General features: G+C 40.2%; 2 protein-coding genes across 2 annotated transcripts in view; one reads left to right on the top strand and one right to left on the bottom strand.

The window, feature by feature from the left end:
• MCM9 (minichromosome maintenance 9 homologous recombination repair factor) overlaps window positions 1-25,950 on the bottom strand; it is a 47,614-nt gene that overhangs the window by 16,122 nt on the left and 5,542 nt on the right. The window contains exons 3-6 of the mRNA XM_086744827.1: window positions 24,665-24,746; window positions 23,534-23,734; window positions 21,423-21,548; window positions 20,024-20,143 (exon numbers count right to left, since the gene is read on the bottom strand). Coding sequence (XP_086600953.1) covers window positions 20,024-20,143; window positions 21,423-21,548; window positions 23,534-23,734; window positions 24,665-24,746 — 529 coding nt within the window. The remainder of the gene's footprint in view (window positions 1-20,023; window positions 20,144-21,422; window positions 21,549-23,533; window positions 23,735-24,664; window positions 24,747-25,950) is intronic.
• ASF1A (anti-silencing function 1A histone chaperone) lies at window positions 145-11,375 on the top strand. Its single transcript, XM_086745777.1, has 4 exons — window positions 145-564; window positions 4,254-4,369; window positions 8,873-9,049; window positions 10,812-11,375. Exons 1-4 carry the CDS (start codon window positions 456-458, stop codon window positions 11,022-11,024), a joined length of 615 nt encoding a protein of 204 aa, XP_086601903.1. The 5' UTR covers window positions 145-455; the 3' UTR covers window positions 11,025-11,375.

The raw sequence follows: 25,950 nt of genomic DNA on the forward strand, positions 1-25,950 counted from the left end.
TACCGGGCTCCCGCCCGCCCCCGGCTCCGCCCGGCTGGGCGCCGCCCCGCCCCTGCCCGGCCGTTGGCCGCCCGTTTCCGCCGCGGGCCGGGCGGGGGCGCCGTGGCGAGAGGCGGCGGGTCGAGCGGGAGCGGCGGGGCCCATCTTGGTGCCGCTCGGCGGCCGCGCTGAGGGGGGAGGGCCCTAGGCCGGCGTGCGGCCAATCCGGGCGGGCGCTGGCGGCGAGCAGGGCAGAATGGGCTGTAGTTTAGTGAAATAGGAAAGCTGCGAACAGTGTGGAGTGTTCCTGGTGTAAATAAAAAGGGGGGGAGAAAAAAAAAGTTTCTCCAAGTCGCAGCCCTGCAGCCTCGCTCGGGCACCGGCACGGGGGTTTGTGCGTTGCAAAAAACCAACACACTGGACTTTATTGTGCCGCGTTAACGCGCTCTTCCTATTGTTTGTGTTTTTTTCAAAATATGGCAAAGGTTCAGGTGAACAATGTAGTGGTGTTGGATAATCCTTCTCCTTTCTACAATCCTTTCCAGTTCGAAATCACATTTGAGTGCATAGAGGACCTGTCGGAAGGTGAGTAGATTTTTTGCCGATACGGATTTTGTAACCTCGGGCTCTTAGTTTCGGGGGTTTTAAGGCTTAAACTTTGCACAGGCCTGCTCCTACAATTTAACAGTTTTCTCCTTCACCGCGTCGCCGTGCCGAGGCGAAGGGATGTGCTGGCCGGCGCCCGAGCCGCCGGCGGAAAACGGCGCTGGCCGAGCCCAGCGGGGAAAGTTGGCGGCGTTCGCCCGCCCTGGGCCGCCGAGCCGGGGCCGCCTCTCCCCGCCGCGCCATCGGCCAGGCGAGTCGTAAGTTGCGAGGAACTTGTTTGAGTGGTGGTAGCCATGTTGCCAGCTTTGTGTGTGCGTGGGGAGGCGGGGGGAGGCTGGAGGAGAGGGAGAGGGTTAACCGGGCTCGGCTGCCGCGCGTCCCCGCGTCCGCGGGGAGAGGGGCTGCTGCGCGGCCGGCGCCCCTGCGCGCAGGAGGGGCCCGGAGCGCGGAGGACCCTCCGCAACGAGCATTTCGTTGGCCTCGCGCTCCATTTTAATATTTTAATTTTTTTCTTAATTTTTTTTTTTTTTTTTTCCAAATCGCAGTGGGAGTCAGGGGCAGGCGGGCTCGCCCCCGGGTGTCGGCAGTTGGCTGCCGCGGAGGGTGCGCGGGGCCGGCGGCACGGCGCGGTTCGGTTCGTTGGCTGCGGGAGCCTTGCCGGTGGGGGAGGGGGCCGGCCGCCAGCCACTATTTTTGGAAGTCACTCGAAAGTTACCAGCTGCCACCAGAGCGGAAAGGGGGTCGGCGCCGCCCGCAGCCGCCCTGCGGGAACCCCCAGCCTGAGTTTGGGGTGCCAGCCGCGCTTCCCAGCGGGCTCCCGCCTTCCCCTCAGCCGGGCGGGCCGCGAACCGTCGGCGCTTCGGCAGCGCCGCCCGCCGGCAGGCAAGCAGGCCGCGCCGCGGCTCGCAGCGCGAGCCGCCCCGAGAGGCCGCGCGTGGCCTCTCGGGCGGGAGTTTTGAAGGCGGCGGCTCGGGGCGAGGAAGGCGGCGGCGGGCCCGGAGGGGAAGCGGGGCGCTGCGAGCCAGCGGCTGCCGCTCCAGGAGGAGGAGGAGGCCGCTTGGCTGGGGCTGCCGGGCAGCGGAAGATCAGAGAGTCCTCGCCCCGGCGGAGACCAGGGAGCCCCTGCGGCCTGAGGGGCGACGGGAGGGAAAAGGAAGACCAGAGTTGGCGAGTGATAACACCTGACAGCCTCTGTCCTTGCGGATAAACTTGCCTCCCCCTGCCTGCTTCTGTAGCCCTTTTTACTCGTGCGTGCCGCCGGCCTGGTGACAGCGCGGACGGCTTGGCCTGCTCTGCTCCACCAGCCTTGGGAGGGACGGGCGCGCTGGCGGGAACTTCAGAGGAAGTCTCCTCCGAGCCTGGGATTTCCCCTAGGCCTCCGCCGCCAGTCTCCTGCTCTCACAACTGATGGACGCGTTAGTTGGAGCTGCACGCAGCAGGGTGTGCTCCATGCCCGTCTCCGGGTTGCTGACTGGTCAGCTGACTGGGTCTCTGGTCAGTCTGGCCTCATCTGAGATACCGCACCAGACCCCTCGATGGCAACTGCTGTGGCAGGCAGCAGTGCCCAGCACAGGGGCTCGGCGCAAGGCGTTGTGCCTTTCCTTCCAGTTGTGCACAGCTGTACATGATGCGCTCCCCACTCTCTGGATTTACATTAGAGTTAATCCTGGACAATCGGGATGAGAAGAATTATAGATGGTCTAACGCAAAATTCTCAGTTCCCTTCCCCCACTTAAATGCAAGTTAGACTACAGGATTAATTCGGGATGAGCACTGCTATCTTTCACATTTAAAAATAAGATTAAACATAGCCTTTATATACTTGATGAAAAATTTTCTGTCATTGTCTTAGCTTTCAGGTGCTAATATGTCTATTTATTGTGCTGTTTTCTCTTCAGCCAGTCCTGTGCACCACTGATTTCAAAATTAAATTCATGAAGCCCAGCCCTCTCTTTTATTATTATTTTTTTTTTTAAAGAAAGCTGTTTTTTAAAAAAAAAAAGCTGTTACTCCATATCGAGATAACTAAACAGCGTTTGGATCAACCTATTAAATGTATAATTTAAAACTTACTTTTTAGAAGTCCACTTTTCAGTACTAAATACTATTGGTTTAGAATGAACTTTATACTGTTCTCCTAGAATAACAGCACATGATAGTGTGATAATCCTAAGTAGTTTAAAGTCCTCAGTTCTTGTAAGTGGTAACTTACGCTTGAGTGCTGACAAAAGAGACCCTTAATTGTCCTGGATGAGTAGCCTGTTATACTGGCAGTAGCTAGAACTACATGCTTACAAGGTAAATAAAACCTCTGATACAGTACCTGGTTAATTGTGCTGTGCCGTACAGACGAGTAAAATCCCTTCCCAAGCCCTGTTAATTATGCTACCTAAATCCCCCAAAACCTGCAATGATGTTAAACATGATAAGCAAGAAGAATTCATTAATGACGAAAGAGAATTGCAATCCTAAAGCAGCCAAGTTCTGTTAAAGTGCTAAGTTTTTTTCTATGTTTAAGTTCCCGCATCAAGAAACCATAATGTAGACCTTCGGATTTCTGCAGAGCATAGTAATAAAGTAACTGTAATAAGGTACAGGTTTGTGCTTTTGCATAGACAATCAGGGCATTGTTCATAACAAAAAAAAATATGAAATATACCATGTGAGTTTTCAAGGTACAGTTTTGAAGGAACAGTCTCATTAAAAAAAAAAAAGTGTTAGTCATAGTTTTCCATAATGGTGATCTTTTTTTCCCCTCTTGTTTAAAAAAACTAAAAATCTATCTTTTAAGATTAGTTCTGTATGTGCATTTATGCATGTGTTTTTGAATTAAAAAGTGAAAGGGAAAAGCTAGCCCAGGAAGAGCTAACGTGTGCTAATTTGCAGTTTCAGCTTTCAAACACCTCTGGTGCAGAGGGTGAGTTAGAAGAAACAACGGTAAAACATGTTTGATTCTGGTGCATTGCATTAAGAAGCAAAATGCTACACTTAATTTTTTTTTTTTTTTTGTTGCCTGTAATTCTGTTTCAGGATATGGATAAAATACAAGCACCAATATCTTTGAGAATATGATCTGATCATGCTATCACAATTTTATATACTTCTCAGGTTACACAAGCTACATGTGAAGGAATGGGGGCATACAGTTAGTGTGCCTGGTGCTTACACAATGGGTTTTCTTACCAAATTAACTACCTTCCATGATTTCTGTAATTTAAACTGTGAGCTGTATATGTGAAAGGTGGGAATTTCTTTTTGGGAGGTGAGTCAGTATTCAAGGCATGCAGTGCTTTACAGGCGTATATAGGCATCATCCCTGTGCTGAAGCCATTCTGAAAGACTTTGAGAAGATGCTGAACACAGCCCTCAACAAGTAAATGGGCCCTGTCCTCTGTATGAAACTTGAAAACTAACCTGACTGTGAAAAAAGAGGGATTTCTGTGGTACTGACTGACTAGAGAGAGATAGTGGGATGCTCTGGTTCATGGAGACTGGGGCAGGCATCGATTAATTTCCCGATGAAGGCAGGCCCGTATTCCTTTAGGCCCGTTGCAAAAGGAGCACTTTTAGGCTATGCAACATTGTACAGGGGCAAGAGCTGGAAGACCCTTAACTGTTATGATAAATAATGTTTGGTTGTTTTTTTTATTGTTTTTGTTTTGCTGTAGATTTGGAATGGAAAATAATTTATGTGGGTTCAGCTGAAAGTGAAGAGTATGATCAGGTGTTAGACTCTGTTTTAGTAGGACCTGTTCCTGCGGGCAGACACATGTTTGTATTTCAGGTAAGTTTGATTTAACTGTGTCTTAAAAGGGTTGTGTTAATTTGTTTAAAGATGACTGTATCAGACTAAGAGGGGCTTGAAAAATAATGCTAAGCTAGAAAAATATTTCAGTCAGCTCTTCAGGTATGATACACCTTCCTTTCAAGTCTGTTAATGAGATGATATTTCTTGCCCCTGATACTTCCATGGTAATATTTTCACTTGTGGTAGCAATAATTAGTGATATAAGCACTGTTCCTGTAGCTACTGATAATTTTGACCAGTCTGGTTTATAAATATATTCTACATCAGTCAGTAATCACGAGTGCTAGTTCCCTGATTTACGCTAGCACCATTAGGCTTAACTTCACTGCAGTTGGTGCCAGTTTCAGACAATCAGGAGCACTAGGTTAATGTAGACAACATCTTCAGAAGATCAGGCCAACAAATTAATTGTAAAACTCAGCCAGAACAGTTGAGAGTTCATTTCTATTTGGCAGGATAAACCTTCAACTGTGATGTTTGGCTAAGCATGCTAAATCACAACAAAATATAGCAATTTGTAAAATAAGACAGAATTCCAATGGTAGATAGCAAGCATTTGGGACACAAGTGTGTAGAAAAAGACTGTCCAACAAACTCTGGAGGATGTGACAGTCCTATAAAATACTGCTGTGAAAGCTAAAAGTTACTGAGAAGGAATAATGAAGGGAAGGAAAACAGAGAAAGAGCAGCACTAAGATGACTTACTAGCCTACTCTGGTTTCCATTTTGAGTCAGCAAGAGGGGGGAGAAATTAAAGCAGACTTGCTTCAATTCTTATGGAAGTTTTGTTTGTTTGTTTTTAACCAAAAGAATGATTTTGCTAACTTTTTTTTTCTATTTATCAAATACTAGTATTTGTCTTGTAAACTGAGAGCAAAATCTAACAGCAGAAAAATCGGGTTGAAACTGAGTACAGCTTATTGTATAAGAACAATGCTACTTTTCCAAATACTATAAATTCACGTCACTATTTAATGGCAAATGCATGCTGGAGTATGAGCATTTAAAAAAAAAGTGCTAATGAATACACTTTCTTATTTGTCACAGTTACTGTAATTGTTTTAAATTAATATCAAAATTTATAAGGCATCTTAATTAATCCTGTACGTTCCAGGAAACTCTCCCTCTTTTTTTTTCTCTTCCTTTCTTTCTTACAGGATAGGCTAAAGAAATAGGATTAGGCTGGAGGTTACATTTATCAACCACACAAGTGCAAATCAGTCTCAAGACATTTCTGTTTGGTTTTGGAGCTGGGCCTAATTTTTCTGCTCTACACATAAAGCAGATCTGTAACAAATGCATCATTTATTAACAGTTCTTCTATTATCAAGCTATTACAGCTTATGGCATTAATTGGTCAGAAATAGGTGCCCTCAAAGGGGATACCTTGTAGAGAAACCAGCTGACACTTGGTTTCTAATCTAAAAGACACACTCTTCTCAATTAAGTTACAAAGATGCATTGTTGATGGTGATAAGAGGGAGCAGGAAGTGGGTGCCTAAAAAGGCATGTTTTGGCTTTATTATTACGAAGGCCTTGAAAACTAAATCTACTGGTCTTGCAATTTCTGTAGGATGGACTCATCAATTGTATCCCAGTTATAAATGACACTATAGCTAAATTAGGAGCAGATATGTAGGCATGTTGCTTAGACTGGAATAGGTCCTGTAAGAGTCAGTATTCCTATTTAATATTAAAGTATCCCTTTTATTTCTTATGGAAGTACTGTTGGTCTAGGTATATTAGATTTCAACAGCACTCACTTTCAGGTGAGGGTAGGATTCAGCTAATGTGTACACAGGAGATCACCAAAACCAAAGCTGCAGTAAGCCTTGGTGATGACTGAAGCTATCTTATTCACCAAACTGAAGCAGCCTCGGAGATGGAGAGAACTAGCAAGGGAAGGCCAGAATGGGGCAAAGCACAGAACGGCAGGAGGCGTATAATATAAAGAAAAAAGATTTGTGTTCACTAGCGACAGCACAAGGAAAGGACCTTTGCAGCTAGTAATATGCTGTAGATTTCTTCTAAATGGGAAAATGGCTGAAACAGCAAGTAAAATGGAGTACCACATATAAAATACCAAGGATGATAAAACTACCTTTGTTGAAAAGAAGCAGTGTATGAGGTTGGGAAGTCAGCCTTACATACAGCAAGATGGAAAGCTATTGTGCTTTTCAGTCTTGCAAAATCAGCCTTTTTTTTTTTTTTTTTTTTCTTTCCTCAAACACTTAAAAATATTTCACTATTAAAAGGCCCACAGCTTGGCCTATTTGATTCCAAATACCAAAATATAAGTAGTGAAGCCTTATTTCTTCTCTCTATGCACTTGGGGATTTGTAATAAATTCACAGAAATTTCTTTTTGAGAATATAAGCACATCAATAATTTACTTTCTTTAAGTGGGGATATGACCTTACACTAACTTAGCTACTCAGCAGTAATAGCTATGTGAATAAATGTATCACATGGAAAAGCAAGATAATTCAAGTCACTGATTTCATAAAATTCTTAAGTAATTTCTAGCATAAGAATGGCATATTAAGACTATGATTTTTATTTAAAAGTTAATCCTACTACCTGTTTTTGCCTACCAAAGTATCTATTTGCAACTGCTCACTTATCACTCAGTCATACCAAGCTCTTTTTTTCTTCCACCTGTGTATGATCATGTGTTTCCTGGGCAATTAAGAGGTTTGGGATGCAAAGCAGGAAGTTCAAAATTTGAGAAAACAGTTTTTTTTTAAAGTGTTCAGTGTCTTTTCCACTCAGCAAAACAATGTTTGAGAGTTAAGTAGGATTAAAACAGCATTTCTTTGGGTTCACAACTGAATCATAGGATATTACGGGACACAAAACGACAGTGGGAACCTGGAAGAACTAAAATCCCACATTAGGGTGTGAGTAGAGTTTCATGGGTGGTTAAATGGGACAGTGTTCTTTTGCAATATATTATTCTATAGCTGCCCACTGTGGAATTTAGATATGGAATTTAAACTAGTCAGGTGGTCCTGGGCACTGCTAGAACAAGACTACTGAATTAAAGTAGATTTCATCTGTATTGGCAGTTCTTGTGAATTCTTCAAGCTTCTACACTTAATCCTGTTCCTTGGTCATCTTTTCCATTCCCCTATGCAAGTTGTAAAGCTATTTGGTTTGGTTTTTTTTGTTTGGTTTTTTTTTTGGTTTTTTTTTTTTTTTTTTTTTTTGTTACCTTCAGGGCTAGAGGAAGTTGTGTTCTACCTGATTCCCTAGTTGCTTCTCCTCCCCCTGGTGTATTTGTACCTGAGAGGTCTGACTCATCTAATTCTTCTGCAAAGAGCCTACAGCTTCTTATAAAAAGCTAGACTGGTTTGAGGTCTTAGAATTGAAGTAGCAAAGAGCAGAAGCCAATGATGCATGACCACTACCCCCACAAATTTCACAGTGTTGGAGCATATAAATACTACAGAAAAGTAGGGATAAGAGGGACAGCAGGAATTAATGCCATTAATCCTCTGTCCTAAGCAAGATTTGTTACACCTGAACCATTCTAACATGCATTGTTAATACCAACTTGTACTCACAACACAGGTGTTCATTGTTGGCTTCAAATCTTCATGTAAAATTGTAAACATGAAGCTGTTTCACTTATTCTTAGATTGCTGTTACTTTAAATTCTACAGCAGAATGAGGCATCATATTTTATCAATAAATGTGTAGTTAGAAAGCATTTTAAGGAACTGACGTGAGCCACATTTTACGAGGCAAATTTTATTGATTATTAGTAACTGCAGAGCCACAGGAAGTAAGGATGTTGAGGAAGATTGTTAAGAGTTGCTTATTAATTAGAATTGCATCCTGGCTGAAAATATGTCAGACGTCTTAGAGCAATGATGCATTTAACTGCATACGTTTTCACAAATGTAGGCATGTGGAAGGAGGCAAGAGAGGAGGTCGTTTATTCCTTTCCTAGAAATCTGTGGGACAGCTCAAACCTCACCATGGCCTGTCCCTGCTCTTCTTGCTGACGTATAAATTGCAGTCTTTATTTTTAAAGGTTTAGTCTTGTTAAAAACAAACACACACCAGTTCAACCTCAGATGTACGAAAAAAGAAAATCTTACTCTACTAAATTTACAAAGACAGGCTGGAGAATAATGGCACTGTAGAAGTGGAAGCATGTTAGTACACTTGCTCAAACAACAGTTCAGCTGATCATATATTTAAAAGCAGTTTTGGATCAAAGCTGTCTAATAACCCATGAGAAATGTCAGCACACAATATTACTATATTCTAAGTAATTCTGTCTCTAGAGGATAGTGTCCTGAATTCAGGGTTGATGTTGTTGTGAAAGCAGGTATATTTTCTGGTTAACCTGAAGAACAATTTCAAATAAAGTCACTATTCAGCTGCTAAGACATACTACTTAAGATTCCCCTGCTAGATAGGCATGTGGTACCGACTTTGTTTTAATCCATCTTTTCCTTTCACATTTAGGCTGATGCACCAAACCCAGGGCTTATTCCAGATGCAGATGCAGTAGGTGTAACAGTTGTGCTAATTACATGCACCTATCGAGGTCAAGAATTTATTAGAGTTGGCTACTATGTAAACAATGAATATACTGAAACAGAACTGAGAGAGAATCCACCAGTAAAGCCAGATTTTTCTAAGGTAAGGCATGTTTTGTTTTAGTCATATATCAAAGGTATGCTTATAGAAGGAGGTTTTTCAGAAACAAAACCAAACCACGAGTGATTCCTTAAAGTGCATGGAATGAGGCATAAAATAATGGAAAAGACTTGGGAGGACAAACTGCAGGGGCCATGTAGTTGCCATGCCATAAATGTGGAGAACACTGAGAAACCTGCAGCAGATTCCACCAGCTTGAAGCCTTGGCTGGACTTCATTATTTTACACTGACTGGGTGAAATAAACCATTGGGTTGCCTCTACCTGCACCACTGTTGACAAAGTGGCTCTGTTCTTTACAAGAACAGAATAATGTTTTTCCTAGGACAGTCAATCTGGAACTAAGTTTTAAGTATTAATTTAATACAGTTGTTATCCAGCTGTTCTAGAGCTGTAGTTTCTGAAAAACAGTCCCCATAGTCCCTAAAACTGATCTTGTAGCTAATGTAGCTAAACTGAATTGGTTTGTAAATTGGTTTTTAAAAGTTCCTCATGATTCTCTATGCTTAACTTAATTTTCAGGGATCAGATGCTCAGAATGTTCTAAAAACTAGAAAATACTCTTAATTTTGAAGATTCTTAAATTTATAATCTGTTCCTTTATTTTTTTTTCATTTAAATTATATACTTATTTTGGGTGTGAATGCCAGAATGTTGACTTCCTTTAAGCACCTGAATTCAGAAATGCCTAGAACTAATTGTCTTAATTCTCTACTTATCTAAAAAGCTAGCTCTGCTTCTATTAAAAAAACAGTAAACGCTATCATATATTTGTATAAAGTCCTTAATGTGACCTTGGGACAGAATTTAAACATACAAGTGGAATAGAAGGTTATTAAATTGGTTAATTGATGGGTAACAGACCCTACTAGGTTCAAAAAAAGAAATGGTTGTCTTGCTTTGCATAAGAGGGGAAATTAATGAGAGTGCACTTCACTGGAGAATAAAATCAGCATTACTACCAAAAACTTTTCCTGTGATCAGTCTTAACTTCTATAATGAGCAGCCAATGGCAGAAAGTTGCCATCCTCCAGAGTTAACTATATATTATCTTGAAAATGGCTAAAGATTAAGAGAAAGTATTTTCTTTTTCGCTGCATACATAAACAAATACAGCATGTTTCCAAAGGGAAATGAAGGCCAGCCATGAGAATAGAATATATTACTAATGTCTACACATGTCCACTGCCACAATATTAATATCTTCCGAATCTAAGTAATGTTTTTACTTTAAAACTTTAGTAGACAATTTAAAATTCCATTAGTGAAATCAATCTAAAGCATGATAATTTAATTTAAGGGAAGATTGTACTTTTTAGAAAGACAGCTGATGGAATTGACACCATTATTGGAAACACCATAAATTTGATGCAAAATTTTATGAAGTACTGTGGCTTGCTTGGGGGAATAGTAATTCACTTTACATAAAAGCTGTCTAAAATAACAAATATTTGTACTGTACTTGCAGAGTTCTCATACAGTCTTGAATTCACGGAACAGTTAAAATATCCTCTGAAGAAAACCGTGATTTTGCTGAGCAGGTTATTAGAGTAGATGAATGAGTGGGGTGTTTCTGATGCATACATAGGTAGCTATAGGTTCACACTTACATGAATTACCTTTTTAAACAAATTGCTTTACACCTGCAAAGGGGAGTAAAAGGAGAAAAAAAAAAATCTGTATGCACATGAACTCTAATTTGAGATGTACACATTACATAATCCATGTATTTTCTTCTCTCCCAGCTTCAAAGGAATATTTTGGCATCTAATCCCAGAGTCACGAGATTCCATATTAATTGGGAGGACAACACTGAAAAACTGGAAGATGCAGAGAGCAGTAACCCAAATCTACAGTCACTGCTTTCTACAGACGCATTACCTTCAGCATCAAAGGGATGGTCAACATCAGAAAATTCATTAAATGTTATGTTAGAATCTCATATGGACTGCATGTGACTAATCACCATCATCTTGGTACTGTACATGTGTTCAACTGTAAAAACAACCAGAACTATTTCCCTCAAATTCCATAAGTACATAGTTGACAAGCAATGTGAAGAACTTGTTTTAAAACATCCTGTAGAAAGTTTATAAAAAAAAAAAAACTTAAAAAAAAAACCCAAAAAAACCCCCCAACAAACAGTATTTGAGCAAATTGTGGAATATAAATACAACTATTTTTAAGTAATTGCCTTTTTTTTCTCTAATGTGTTATTCCATGTTGTCTAAACCAAACCTGATTAAAGTATACATATTCTTCCCCCCTCCCCCTTTACTTTGCAAGCACTATTAAAAGCTAAAAAACTGCATGTTAAAGACTCAGGCAAAATGAAGGAATAATGGCATGTCCTTATCTCTGCTATCCAGATTGCCAAATATAAAGTGCCCTTTAATAGTAGCTGAAAAACAAAACTGTCATTAGATGAAGTGCGAAGAAAAAAGTATCTCTTAAAAAAAAAAAAAGTCCAAAAGTGTCCTCTTGCTGTGAAAGCAGGCAGCACAGTACAATTTTAGGTACAAGCTTCTTTTCCTTTCAAGGCACATACTTATTACTTAAAGCATGCAATTTGAGATTTACCATCTGCTATCTTAGATTTTAGGTTATGTGTGTTTTGTGGGTTTGTGGTGGGTTTTTGTTTTTTTTTTTTTTTTTTTTTTTTTTTAAATCTGCTGTTGCTGTTTAGTCAAACTGTGGTTTGTTAAGGACAGTGTTTTGTGTGGATTTGGGTGGGTATCTCAGGAAAGAACCCTTTTTCAGCCACCCTAATAGCACGCACAGTAGGTTGGAAGGATTCAAGCAATTACTAGTAATTACATGAGTATCAAAAAAATGCTCTTCTGCAAAATTATTATGTACAGCTGTTGGTACATTTATTTTCAGGTATGCTTTATTCTTGTAGTCTTTTTAACTAGTAATGAGGAGTTTAGATGCTTTCTTTCAGTTTTTTGAAACATCTGGAATTTAAAACTTTCCTGTTTTTTCTCTGCCCTTTAAGGCAATCCTATGCACTGGTATAAATCAAGATTCAAATCCCGTTGTGTCAAGCATGACATGCTCAAGAACATATTGCCTGCCCCAAAGCTCTTGCACTGAGCCATCCCTATTACCTGAGACATTCTTGAAGATAAAAAGAAGTAAGCAGTAAATTGTAAAGACTTAAGACTTTATAGTGATATTAACAATTTAGTTATTCCTTCCAATTCTCATTAGCCTTACACATTTACTGTGACTGTATGTGCATTTAAAGCTATAATCTGTCATGTCAGATTACAGGAATATAGTTCTGCTAGTTACTAGTAACTGCCCAAACTGTGAACCCTTGTAGGTTCCAGGCCCTTAAAAAAAAGTAGTTTTCAGGATGACTGACAGTATGGCCCTGAATAAAACTAGAATACTTTCTCTTCTCTTTCTGCATTCTCTAATAGGGATGAAGATGTCCCAAGCAGTTAGCAGTTCTGTCTTTCCACATCATTAGTGAGATTGTCTTCATTTCCAACGTGTATTTTTTAAATCGGAAAGGAGTGACCTGATCTCAGTGTACATACATATGTTTCTTTCTTGTATGGAAACTCAGCGGTACATATGGTAGCTGAATGGATTACTGAAATCCATTAATATTTGGAACCCTAATTCTAATATGTGCTCTTAAAAATCTCTCTGTAATTGTTTAAAATTATGATTAGCAATTTAAAAATACTAACACTCTAACAGTGGTATGACTTAACACAAATAACTGGTCCCCCAAACCAGCAGTTGCTTCACATGAGGACTGAAATTATGTGAACTTCTAAGAAAGATCTTTTGATTTTCAATTATATTGCAACTTTAAGGTCTACAGTGACATTTTGAGATTTTTCATGCACTTTATTGTTCTATTTATAAATCTATTTAAAATATCTCTTAAATGTAAGCATGTAAATAACTTAGTCATCTGCTGAAAGACTGGCAGACTAATGGAAGTCTAGCTAAGGCTACTGTATTAGTATTTCAAACCCTTGCACCTATTGAAGAGTCAAATGAAAACATGATCAAGTACAAGCTGTAACCAGAATCTATTCATCAGTAGCATGAAGGCTTCTTAGAAGCATATGCCACGAAGTGATGGAAGCAAACTGTATTACTGCTATTGCAGAATCAACTACAAAATACAGTCAGCAAAACTATGTCACCCAGCAAACCAATTAATTTAGAGAAATCAGAAAGTTGAAGATTATTTTTTATGTTTAGGAAGAAAAAAGTCAACGGCACAAATAAATTCAGGTGCAATAAACTTCAAGCTAGACCCGATGTCATGATGCTGCAGTAGACTTTGACACCACCTTACCTGATACACTAACACAGCCTAGATACAGCTGACCCACTGATTACAGGAAAAAGAATAACCCTACTTGCTTGCTGAAAACTAGAGAAGAACAACCATACCGCATGAGAGCACCTCATGATATTTGTTTTTGAGTGACTGGATGCATCTCATGTCTTCACAACTTTGTCTAGATCTTAGCAGTCCATACACAGTCTTCTGAATATCACATTTCCTAGCAAAATGAAATTTGAGAAACCAAATTCCAGTATGCCAGCAGTTTCAGGTCTGATCATCAGGCAACACCACAGCACAAACTTAGTGGTATTAAAAAAATACAGTAGATACGAAGCATCTCTGTAAAGACTTGTCCCTGATCTCTGAAAGTTTTGAAACAGTAGGGCTGTACACATGGCATGCAGACAGCACAGCATTACAATTCCAAGGTCAAAGATGAGTTCAGCTTCCCCTGAACCTCCACTTGCAGAGACCACCAAGATGCAAGAGAATACTACAGATTCTATTTACAGGACTGGTGATGCATCTCCCTGTATTTTTACCACAGATAGACGCAATGGTATTAGAAGACTGTCATAACGCTTGTCAGAGGTTATTCATGTACAAAGAAGGAAATGGATCAGACAAGGTAGTATTACAGATGAAAAACATGGGTGGGGTTTTTATGTCTAGCTTGAAAAACACTTTTCCCTTCATCTTACAGTCATTGTGATTTTTTCATGCATTGCCTTTCAGTCTGAATTACTATGACATTCCTACTTTAAAGGGAGCTTCAGCTCCATCATAATGGAGGCCGGTGAAATTTAACCTCTCCAGTGGCTTTACAGAGCTCCACTGAAAAAGCCACCCTTACTACCAGTCTTCAAGACTGCAGCAACTCAGAACTTCGCTACAGTAACCACAGTAGCTTTCTAGCTTGCCAGATAATCTATTCTTGCCATGTGAGTGACAGAGTCACAAAGACAAATCTGATGATGTGACAGTCCATTATTTTCCTTTGTAGGGCCTCAACTGCTGATTTTTCTGGAAGTCAGCTCAGACTAGAGGGTAGACACTTGCAGCTGTACAAAAATTGTCTGCTGCCATCTGAAAATCATGGTAGGGAAGAAAAAGTAAAAAAAAAATGCAAAACACCTTATCTATGCTCCTGGCAAATCCTCATTTACCAGAGATGGAAGAAAGAGCACTGTTAACTAAATCTTGTGGTTTCTGCCTAGGCAGCTGCAGGAGATCCTTCACATACTTAACTGCCATACCCCTTACCCATAACACAGTGGTCTGCAAGCTTGCAGATTCTCTTAATTGTAAGGCTGGTCTAGAGATGATGGGTTAATTTTTCCTGTTGTTGCTAGCTGGAGGGCTCTGCTCAGCATCAACTGGGAAGATGCAACTAAAAGTACAACTACCTATAAGGGCTGGCAGTGTGTTGGGGACTACTCATGCTAGGCCTTGCTATTTGTATTTATGTTTCCAGTTCTGCGTCTTAAGAGCTGATATTTTAGCTTCTGTTATGAGAGCTGCGCTGCAGAAGACAGATGGAGGAATTTTTGGTCTTGGCAAAGAAGAATGTCTAAGGAAGGAGAGCCAGCTGGACTCACTAGGGAGGCTTTGGTAAAGGCAAAACCCATGTTTGTATCTAGAACTTAGAAAGCAGGCCCTTTCAGGAGAGGACTGAGGCAGGATACACTTCAACCTTTCCAACTTGTAATGTTGGCTTGGAGGCATGGCTGGGTACATGAGAGATAGGACTGGCCTCCCTGCAGACAGGGAAAATCAGAGGAAGCTGTGCATGCTGCAGAAGGGCTCTACCAGACACAAGAGACAACAGCTGCATGTTAACAGCAATGTTAAGAACGGGCTGAAACATCAGGAACTTTTAAGGAGTGCTTGGGTATCCCTCCAAAACACCCCTGGACATGAGATGATAAGCAGGCTTACCTTTCAACATTAAGGGGGTCCTTCAGTTTGTCCTGTCTTACCAGAAAGGTAAGGTACCAGGCAGGCCTACACTGATACAAAACTGAGAAGAAGCAGGGGCTTTATGGTCTGGTAAAGGGAATCTTGAAGACATACAATATCCGTCCAAAAATCAACTGTTTCAAATGCCTGCCATTTCAACAGGAGGATGAAAAAGTCTGATGAAGGCCTGCCTGGATGTATTATGCTGGAATTGTGTAAGACCTGAAACCTCCAGCCAACATGACAAAAATGTTGCTCCTGCAGTATTTCCTGTCCATCCTAACTGTAGGTCTTCAGATACAGATGTATGAATAGAACAAAATTTCTGAAGACAGACAGCTACTTGGCTAAATAATCTTTTGCATGCAGGTAGTCAAGGTAGGCTCTGTCTGAGGACAAATCTATTGTGGAGTAACATTACTGAGAGGAAATTAAGGGAATTTAGGGATCTGCAAGAGATGAGACATTGTTAAAGATGTGGCATATCTGTGACAAGGTTTGATCACAAGTTTAAAACTCATTCCTTAGAAGTCTAGCAGACTTCCTACAGAGTTAAGGCCTCTTCAACTTGAGGCCCAACTGTTTAAGGAACAGCTTGACCTAAAGGCTGCATCTCTATGAATAACCTGATCAGGGCTAGGGCACGGATCCACAGTGGTAAACTGTTCCCTGGCACCACCTTGGCCTATATCAGCTAGGGAATGCCCTGGCACAGTTTGGGGATCTACAAACAGGGAAAAATGTCTCCAGTTTTAGTGTCTTGCATACCTCAGGATACTGACACTATGATGTACTCCATTTATAACCATGGCTTGAGGGCTCACATCAGCCACTTCAAATTGGTTTCTCACTGATCAGAAAAGAGGGAACTGTTAGCATCTGAAGCCCACCTAGCAGGGAGAGGCTTACTATCAAGAAAAATGGTGGTTTCCCCTTGAGTCAGTTGCCTTCAATAAAAAGAAAAAATATATAGTAGCAAACAGCTGTTGGCATGATATGGACAATGTCAGACATTGCAAAATGTCAGCAAAAAGGCAGCACTCTCAAGGCTCTGTAGAGGCTGTAAGAGGAGGGGCCAGAAGGCTGCATTTCATACAGCTCAGGAAGGCATATTGTACGGAACTGGAGAAACAGCTGATAGTCTCCCAGATTTTTAGACAAGCTGTTCTAAATACACTTCACAAAATTCTTCAAGCAATCCATCTGTGGAGGGACACAACACTAAACAAAAATTTGCAGAAATCTGAAGAGCCAAATATGCACCAGGAAGCAGCAGAATGAGTCTGGCCTGGATGTCCCTGAGCTCCAGATCCAGCAGCAGCAGGCATGTGTTGGTTCCTGTCCTTACAGAGTTGAACACACCACTCAATCGATTGCTGCAGATCTCAAGCTCAGGGGAACATGAAATATTTTCTTACTAGTGATTATCTCATCCAATTATGCACAAGCAGCACTATGGCTCTGGGGACTGCAAAACAGTTGATTAAACTCAGTGGTATGGTGGGACCCAACAGAGATAATTTGCTAAGCCTTACTAAGTCTCCTTTTTTTTTTTCTGGAAAACTATGTATTAATTTATAAAAATTAAGGTCCCTGAATGACTCCCTGTCATTCTTATGATGAGAGGCTGGGGGTGGGGAGAATGAACCAGGCCTTTAGAAAAACTAAACACTATGCAGACAGAACCAGACAGTGGGACAGATGGTTCCCCCATCTTTTATTTACAAATCAGAAAGTCCTATAGCAGTCAAATTTTTGCAATTGAGTTGTTGAATGTGGGCTGGCCTTCTGGGTGCCAACTTTCATTAAGGAGATGTGGGAGGAACAAGCCCTGGTTCCTCATAAAAGTAATAAACTTGCAGAGAACTCTCAACAGAAAATCTCTACTAAGTGGTCACAAAAAAAAGCAATCTAATAAAACAAGTCAACTCAGAAACACTATCCAGAGAGTGGAGGTAAAATTCTGGTTTTTCCAAAACAGAGAACAGATTATTGGTTATTTGTAAGGGCTGTTTGCCGCTAGCAGGCGACTTGAGCCTGGCGGTGAGATAAGAAAAATGAAGATCTTCCATACGGATTCACCAGAACAGGAAAGCAGGGTGTTAGCCTGGGTCAAACTTTCTGAATCAGGCAAAAACACATCTGATGAAGCACTGACTTTGTTTAGAAAGTGCTGGGGGAGGCAGGAACCTGATTGAAAGAGCAGGGGCCCAACAGCAAATCAAGCTGCAGAAGTAGGTCATTGTCTTCTGAAACTCCGCAAGGCAATTCCACTTCGGTCCAAACACGGTAACAGGCTGCAGCGGGCACATGACACCACAGGGCCCCAAAGGATCACAGTGGATCTCAAAGGACATGACATGACAAGACAAAGGACATACCTAAGGTGGAGTAGGAAAGAAAGGAAATTTTGGCACAAGGAGAATGTTAAGGATCTAATACACCTCCTGGTACCAATAAATGCTTGTACAGAAAAACAGGAAAAGCTGATATGATAGACAGTTTTGGAAGCAGAATTCTAATTCTACGGTTGATAAATAGTGTGTATCATAAAACAGTACCGGACGGGTAAAGGGTACAAGACGTGTTAATGCATAAAATCGTACCAAAGGTTGGTTAGGTATCGGCAATTTTCTCTAAAAGAGGAATCCAAATTAAGACAGCTTTTAGCACTTCTCCAGAATTCACAGGTTTGTCTTTTGGTCTATGTGGACTGTAATCCCAGAGTCAGCAATTAAATTGCAATCCAGACTGCTTTTCATATAAAGTAAGGAACTAGTCGAAAGTGGTGGAATTTATGGATGTAGTCTTTGTACAGTGCAGGGAAAAATGTGCATTAGGACCCTCCTCTTATGAGAAAGCAGAGACTAGTAATTTGAAGTGTGCAATTATGACAGGGAAAGTAAAGCAATTCAATAGTTCTCTAAACTCATTTTGAGCTTCTGCACAAAGAGTAAATTGACAAAATCAATGCTAGGTACAGTTACAAACATATTCATAAGTAAGACACTCCTTCCACAGAGAAGGCAAAGAAAATAATTCAAACTACATCCAAACTCTTGGGCTAGAAATTAACACTTTGGTCCAGCAGTTCTAGCCATGGAAGTGTTCCCTGAAATTAAACTAGGGTTAATAAGATTTCTTGCTAGGGACTCAAGTTTCAATTGTGATAAGGATCCTAAAGAATTTTAAGGTGGAAAATTGGTGCACCTGCTGTCAGATTTCAGGGTGGGGAGCCGGAGATGCTTTTTAAAATATAAGGAATACTTAAGTGAAATGATCTAAAGACACAAGACAATCCTTTCATACCATGAAACTCCATCTCCACACATCATTACAGCAAATTCTATCGCACACATACCACAGTAAGCCTGCAAACCACAATATTGGTTTTCAGGGAAATGTCTTCGAACGTAGCTATCATGGCTGAGCTGGAATCCAGATGATATGGAAAATGAAGCACAGGAGGGAGAGGTGGTGAAGAAGTCAACAGCAACATTAGAGGCCAAGAGTAGCTGACACAGGGAGATTATTACTGACAAAAGCGGGCAAGGTCACATTGAAATGCATGGCAAAATTTCACTCCAGGTCACTGTCAGTCCCCTATAGCAAAATTTAAATTATCCAGCCTGTTCTCAGTTCTTAAAGCAGAACAAAAGGTAGAGAAAAGGTTACGCTGAGCCAAAATGTTCTCTCTGGCTTCTCTCCAGACCTATTTGTCAACAGTTTGAAGGGAAAACCAGAGGCACATGTGTTTCATAACAAGTTCCCTGCACACAAGAGCATATGCATAGAGTGTACATGTTCAACATCACATTCCACTGCCACAGCTACGGAAGACCTACTGTACACATGTACACATAGCTACAGAACTGAGAAAGATTTATTCTCTGGTTTTCCCATGTATAGATAATGCTGTTTTCCAGACATAAAATGAAAAGCAGCACTAAGAAACATTCAAGTTACACATGCTAGCTGAGATACTGGGGTTTGTTCCTAATTATTTCACGATTTTGAATGTAGTAGTAATATAGTCATTTGCTCAAATAAAGTCATTTGTAGAGGTAATCTGACCAAACACGTTGTCTCCAGAAGAGTTTGTAAAGATACCTGGCATTCAGAGCCAGCTGGGACACATCTAAATTTAACAACAACAACAAAAGTTTGCTCTCTGAAACCATCTTGAAATCATCTTTATGAGTCAGAAATAGTTCCTCAGCACAGGTGTGAATTTCCAGAAAGTAAGTGGAAATCAAACTGGCACCCAGCCAGAACATATAGAATAACAGGAGAGAGGAGACTCTCTGTTCAGGAGAAACCAAATGATGCTAGCCCATTACACAGTGTGAGCTCTGGAAAGATATCAGATTTGTCATAGCTGGGAAGAACACTAAAAATACAGGTCCAGAGCATCCCCTGCTAGCCAAGCAGCAAGAGGTGCCTCTGAATGAGGCTTGTAAGGTTCCCTGTGAGAAGCTCATTACACTGTTCCACTGATACAGGAGAAGAGGCAGAACTGCCCTTCTGCAAAGAGTCAAGCCTGATATGCCTCCACAGCAGTTCTTTGCCTCAACTGCGCTCATACAACCTGAGCACACACCTTCATATACCTAGAAGGCCTCTATATAAACATACTCCAGTGAAAATGTAAAGCGTTCCAGCTGAAGAAGCACGTACCTGCACTTGTAGATCCAATCCCTGCAGTAAGCACAGAGCGAGGTATAATCTTTACTGCATACTTGAGAAACTGAGACTTCCCCGTACCTGGATCTCCAACCAACAAAAGATGCGATTCACCTTGGGGGAAAATGTTGATAGGGGTGCAGATGGTTCATATACAGAGAAAGATAGACAGAAAACACTCAGGATTAAGTAATACTTCTCATTATTCACCTAACATTTAGCACTACTTACACATTACAATATGTAATTCTGTTTAAGACTGCACTATTTACTGGGTGTGATAAATATGTCATTTAATAAAAGCATCTAGTCATATTGCTTCACCCAAATTAAATATTTACAATGAAATATTTTAAAATTATTAGCAGGTATTTGACATATTTCCCGTAATGCGAGTTCTTACATTTGGAAATACTGATTTCTCAGACTCCGCTCACTCTTAAACATGAAACAAAAGGATACCAAGGTTTAGTTATCATTCCACTATTCAGTTACTCAAATTATTCCAAAAAGGACTAATAAAATCAGCAGGTTGTTTTTCATTAACTAATAAGTTACATTGCCAACAGTTACACAACTTAGTAATTTCAAAACAATGAAATTACAGAAGTAAATAATTTGGCTACTAGGATCTCACTGAAGTGCTCTAAAATTATTTCATTGTCTTCTACAAAATATTAATACAATTTCAACTCAAACATAAAGTCTATAACTTTATTTAGCTGCTGGAGCATTAGGAAAATCCTGTATTTGTATATACACACATATTATTTTAGAACTATTATGACCTACATAGATTATGACCTGTGTACCACCTGGCACGTGGCATATTTGCCATCTAATAACAACAGAAGGAGAATCAGCAGGCGGATAACTTACAGTAACAGAACTAAGTGAGATGTGCTGACAATCACAGATGGAAAAGTCTGGCATTAAGAAGTAAAATGAATCCTTTAATTTCTCCTTTCACTGTACTATAGCAATGCACAATAAGGAAACATTAATATTGCATCCTTTGATGCCAAATACTACTGGGGATATTCTACTAGAAATCATTTCAACATGTCACATACAATAAAAAGTTATTTTTATGTTTTATCTAAAACAACTGCCATTAATATTCTACCTAATCGAATCCTGAACACCTGCTTTTACTGGATTTCATTTTGGAAAAATTAAAATAAAAAGAGAAAGTCTAGACACCCACTTTATTTGTCTGAGAGTCTAGAAGAATACTCACCATTAATCAAAAATTGCTCTCACTGCAGAAAATGGGATGATTATGCTTCTGAAAACTTACTGGTTTGATTTTGGAGGGGGGAGGTATGTGGGCTAAGACAGGGATGGGAACAACTGTTCGAAGGGATGTGACACTATTAGAAACAATACTAACCTCTAATTCGCGTTCCAGTAGCATCAGTCCTCTGTACACCACCCGCAAGCACCATGGCTACAGCCAGCTTCACCAGGTACAATCCAAAAACTTGAGGACATAAACTAGCCAAAATTTCATTCCTCCCTAGAACAGTAGCAAAAAAAAATGGCACTCAGCACTGCCCTAAGAGGAAAACTTGGTTGCCCATGGACTTCTGTGTACGCTTAAAGTCCTGTGTACACTGACAAATAATTGTCCTATATCCACAGTCCTATGTACATTTACAAATACTTTGGGTCTGCTTCCTGAACAAAAGGAAGAGGGCAGAGAGGAGATTAGGGATTTTTTTCATGATTTTATTTTTGAAATGGGACCAAAAGCAGTTGTTTGATCCAAGGGTCCTTCATTACAAAGAAGTTAAGTCTTCCACTACCATAAGCAGCAAAGCCAATCTTATCGCAATTTAAGTGATGTATGGTCTGGATATCATGAGAAAAGGCACTAATGAAATGCCATCATGCAAATTCTTTTGTTTCACAGATAAAAGTGAAGGGCTATGACGAATAACTCTTTAAAGTTTCTGGAATTCAAAGTACCCCCTTGAAAATTGGTGTGTTGTGTATTTAAGAAAACTAAGAAACCCTTGAAGTATTTTGCCCTAAACCTGTGCACCCATAGCATGGCTCATCTTCTCATCGTTGTCTTGTATTTCCTACCCTAGTCTCTTTCCAGCAACAGAACATTTCAATCTGCCATGACAATGTTGTTGGCTTGGAAGGTGTATAACAGAATTAATTCTGTCCTTTGAGAGTCTGACACTAACAGCACATAAGGGATCACAGGTTTAACACCATATATTACTCCCATTGCTAGGGAAAGAAACAGAGTAACCAATTTTAAAATATGTAGGCACCTAATAGATGAACTGAGTCATATGCATTTCTTGTGGAGGTCTTCTGAGGGAACTAACACATCTTTGTCCAAACAGGAAATTTTAAAAACTTTGGTCAGCCATGGCATAACTCAAGACTGAACTCCATAGTTGCCTCTATTTGACTTCAGATTCATTTGCCTTGTCAGTGCTGAGCAGCTCAGCAGTTCTGCTTCTTTCTAGATAGTATCCAGAAAAAATAAAGTCACCTGCTTACGTTCTCTCAGAGGCCTGCCATGGTAGATTTTCTCAGGACACCTAATAAACAGCATCAGGAACCGACTGACATAAAACGCAGTAATAGCTACTATTATCTCTTGAAAACGAGTAAATGTGCATGCATCCTGTTGTGAAATGGCCTGTACTTTAAACTCCTCAGGAAAATTTGATCTCTGCCCTCATCAGTGGGGACTCAAATTCAGACAAACAGCCTGAAACAGACATCTTCAGCAGGCAGGGTCCTTCTGATTTCCACCTCAGTTTTCTGGCAGGCACTTCATATTAATTTATTTATTCTGAATGGGTAATATTGCATAAAACCACATTGCTCCCTGCAGGCTTCCAAAAATCGTCCCGAGAATGAAAGATTAAATGGGATCTTCAAAGAGGATCCTGAATTGCTTTCTGAACAGTTCTAACCAGGGTGATAAGAAACGTTCTCATTCCAAGCAGCAGGAGGAAGAAATGTTCTCATTCCACACAGCAGGAGGCTAACAATTAAATTGCCTTCCAGAAACGCAGTTCTGAAGAATCTTTGCCATCAACAAGATCTCCAATTGCTTACATGAGCATGCTAATTTTTAAGCTGACATAGGGAACATTTCTACCTGCTTTTCCTCTTGCTCATCTTTTAAGAAGAAAGACTAAGCCCTTTTCAGGGTTTTAAAAGACATAGCCTGAGACAGTTCAGTGACAGAGATCCTAGAGTCCACTGAGCTTCCACACGGTTCAGGAGGAGGCACTCAGATTATGGAGAGGGACAGAGTTCCAGGCAGATCAATGCAGTATGTTTGGTACGTTTTTCCCCAGTAATATTAAAGTAATAAATTCATATTCCTGTACTGGAAAAAATATATTTTTACAGGAACGGGTGTGGGGTATGATAATGGGGGAAAAATGTGTTCAGTCACTGAATTTTCACTCCTTATTTCATCTATAACCGATCATGTGCCCTACTTAAAAGCTTTCAACTACTAACCTGCTAAGGGATCATTCCTATGCTTTTCCCAGAAGTCTTCAAATTCCTTGCGGACTTCTTCATCAATTACAACCCCTGCTAGCTGCTCATTATTTACTTTAACATAGTTGGCTTTCAAAACAAGCTCCAAGTCACAGCGTGCATCCTCATGGAAAGGTTTCCACCTCTGCATTACCACTCCATACACTGTGATGTCATCTCCTGAAGGTAACAATAAAAATTAGTAAAATAACATCTGACTTGAGAAATGCAATGTGTCAGTTAGCTGTAATGCATAATGACGTAATTGAGATTTTGTGTTACAGTTAATAAGGTTAAAAAAAAATCATACAACAAAAAGCAAACCTCCGGCAATTACTGGAAGTCTAAACCAAACATTAGGTAGATTGTTTATGTCTGTGGTAGGAAGTTGCTATGTCTTTCTACTTCTGTTTAAGGTAGGGGAGTTCTTAAAGGTATAGCTCTCCTTGTTTCCTCTTTTAGAGTAGAGGAATTCATGGTAAACTGTAGAAGCTCTTCTTTCAATTAGATTTACCATACAAAAAATTTAGTCAAAACATATTTGACTTCTGGTAACTTTTGTGATGAATTTCAGAATTACTTGCTAACATTCTGGCCACAGCGTTCTTCTGAGAAAGTACAACTAGAAATGAGTTTCTTGTGAGGATGTGCCTGTCTGAGAATTTTTAGTCCATTCTTCATACATCCTCTTGCCAATTAGCTTCCTTTTTGAATACTAAGTAGCTTTTTCCACCTGCACCTCCTTAGACAGGAGGTCAGGTTACCCAACTCTCCGCACCTACAGAGGGCTGTGTGATGGTGTGGACCAATTTCAAGTTTGGTGTTCCCACGCTAACAAGATATATAATATACTCTCTGTATGTCACAAAACATTACTTTTTGAAACTGATCTGTCAAACAATCAAGATGTAATATGGGGATGTATGACATTTTCTAGAATAGTCTTCAACTGCCACGCTAACGTCCAAGCTGAAACAGCAACATGACAGATGAACATATCTCATTCAACAAGCCCTCAGCACTGACAGCCTACTTGGGAAAGATTAATCTCAAGCGGAAAAATAAAAACGCTTGTGGCACAAACACAGACGCTACTTGCTGTATCCTCACCAGATTTGCAACTGTCCACTAAGTCATCTTCCAGAACAACCACCATGCAACGAGGGATGCTTCCAACAGACAGTCTTTGAACCTAGAAGACAGGAAGGAAAAGCAGTTCTTAAGAACAGCACCTTTCAAAAGTCATTTATAGCTGCTGTGGCTTAAGGACCTACACTCCTTTCCTGGAACTGAGGCCAGTCCTTGCTTTTTCTCACAAAACTTGTAAGCATGCCACTGCTGCCATGAACTTAATAATGGCAGTTTAATGCTGATATTAATGGAAACAGGATTGCGTATTAAATTAGCTGAAAGTGCTCACTTCTGGGAAGTGCTGTATGATTTCAGTATCTTGTGAAGGAAGCTCACTAAAAGAGGTCATATGAAAGAGTTGATTTTTTTTTTTTATTATTTGAGATATTTTTAGATACTTCTTCAACATGCAAAGTTTACTTCAGGTACTGAAGCATATCCATAGGTTACATACTGAAAGATTATCCTCTGTATTTTTCTGGTATTTAACAATAATTTGACAGGTTGAGATATAAGTTTACACTTAGGTGTCAAGGATTAAATCAACAACAGGAAAAAACAAATCATACAGAACCAGACAAATGTATATTGACAAATGTGCCAGTAACTCCTGTAATTCTTTTTCTTTTCTCCAGGGCAAAATCTAGGCAAACTTGTCACAGTCTACTTCCAACCAGCAATTTTCCATTTACACTTAAAGCTTGCAGTAGTTTTTAGAATAGCCACTGCACATGAACAACAATCAGAAGTACCTTTTAGTTCTGCAGTACAGGTCATACATGCCAGAATTCTAGATTAATTCACTCTCTAGTGCCTAGGAAGGTTAATTCACCCTTGTGTATTATCTAAATGGCCCCAGGCAGTTCACATCACTGTCAGTACTGGTAGCACATACACAGTTACTTGCAGAGCTCAGTAGGAAACATGAGTGAAATTCATTCCCAGTTTAACTTTATTGTGTTTAATAAGCTCATGCTGCTGAAAATCCTTCCTATCATAGAGATGTGTGTACATAGTAAAACAAAGTTACAGAAACCATATGTCAGAAACAATCATTATATGAATATGCAACATAAGGCTTATTTCCTAGAAATAGTTTTATTCCCTTACTTTTTTTTTGCTATTCTGAACTTTTAAAAGCTTAATTTCTAATTTCATACATTTCTGTTTTCATACATCTTGCATGTAGGTTGGCACCACTCTCCACTTAATTTATAAAATCAAAACCCTGAAACAAGTGACGGTATCCTAGAAAAAAATTATGA

Source organism: Chlamydotis macqueenii, chromosome 3 (assembly GCF_036417535.1).
Source record: "Chlamydotis macqueenii isolate bChlMac1 chromosome 3, bChlMac1.mat, whole genome shotgun sequence".
Lineage (NCBI taxonomy): Eukaryota > Metazoa > Chordata > Aves > Otidiformes > Otididae > Chlamydotis > Chlamydotis macqueenii.

Bases quoted from the DNA above. Each gene is read 5' to 3' on its own strand.
- ASF1A (XM_086745777.1), top strand. From the start codon at position 456: ATGGCAAAGGTTCAGGTGAACAATGTAGTGGTGTTGGATAATCCTTCT. The intron at 565-4,253 runs GTGAGTAGATTT...GTTTTGCTGTAG, and splicing joins CATAGAGGACCTGTCGGAAG to ATTTGGAATGGAAAATAATT. The intron at 4,370-8,872 runs GTAAGTTTGATT...TTTCACATTTAG, and splicing joins GACACATGTTTGTATTTCAG to GCTGATGCACCAAACCCAGG.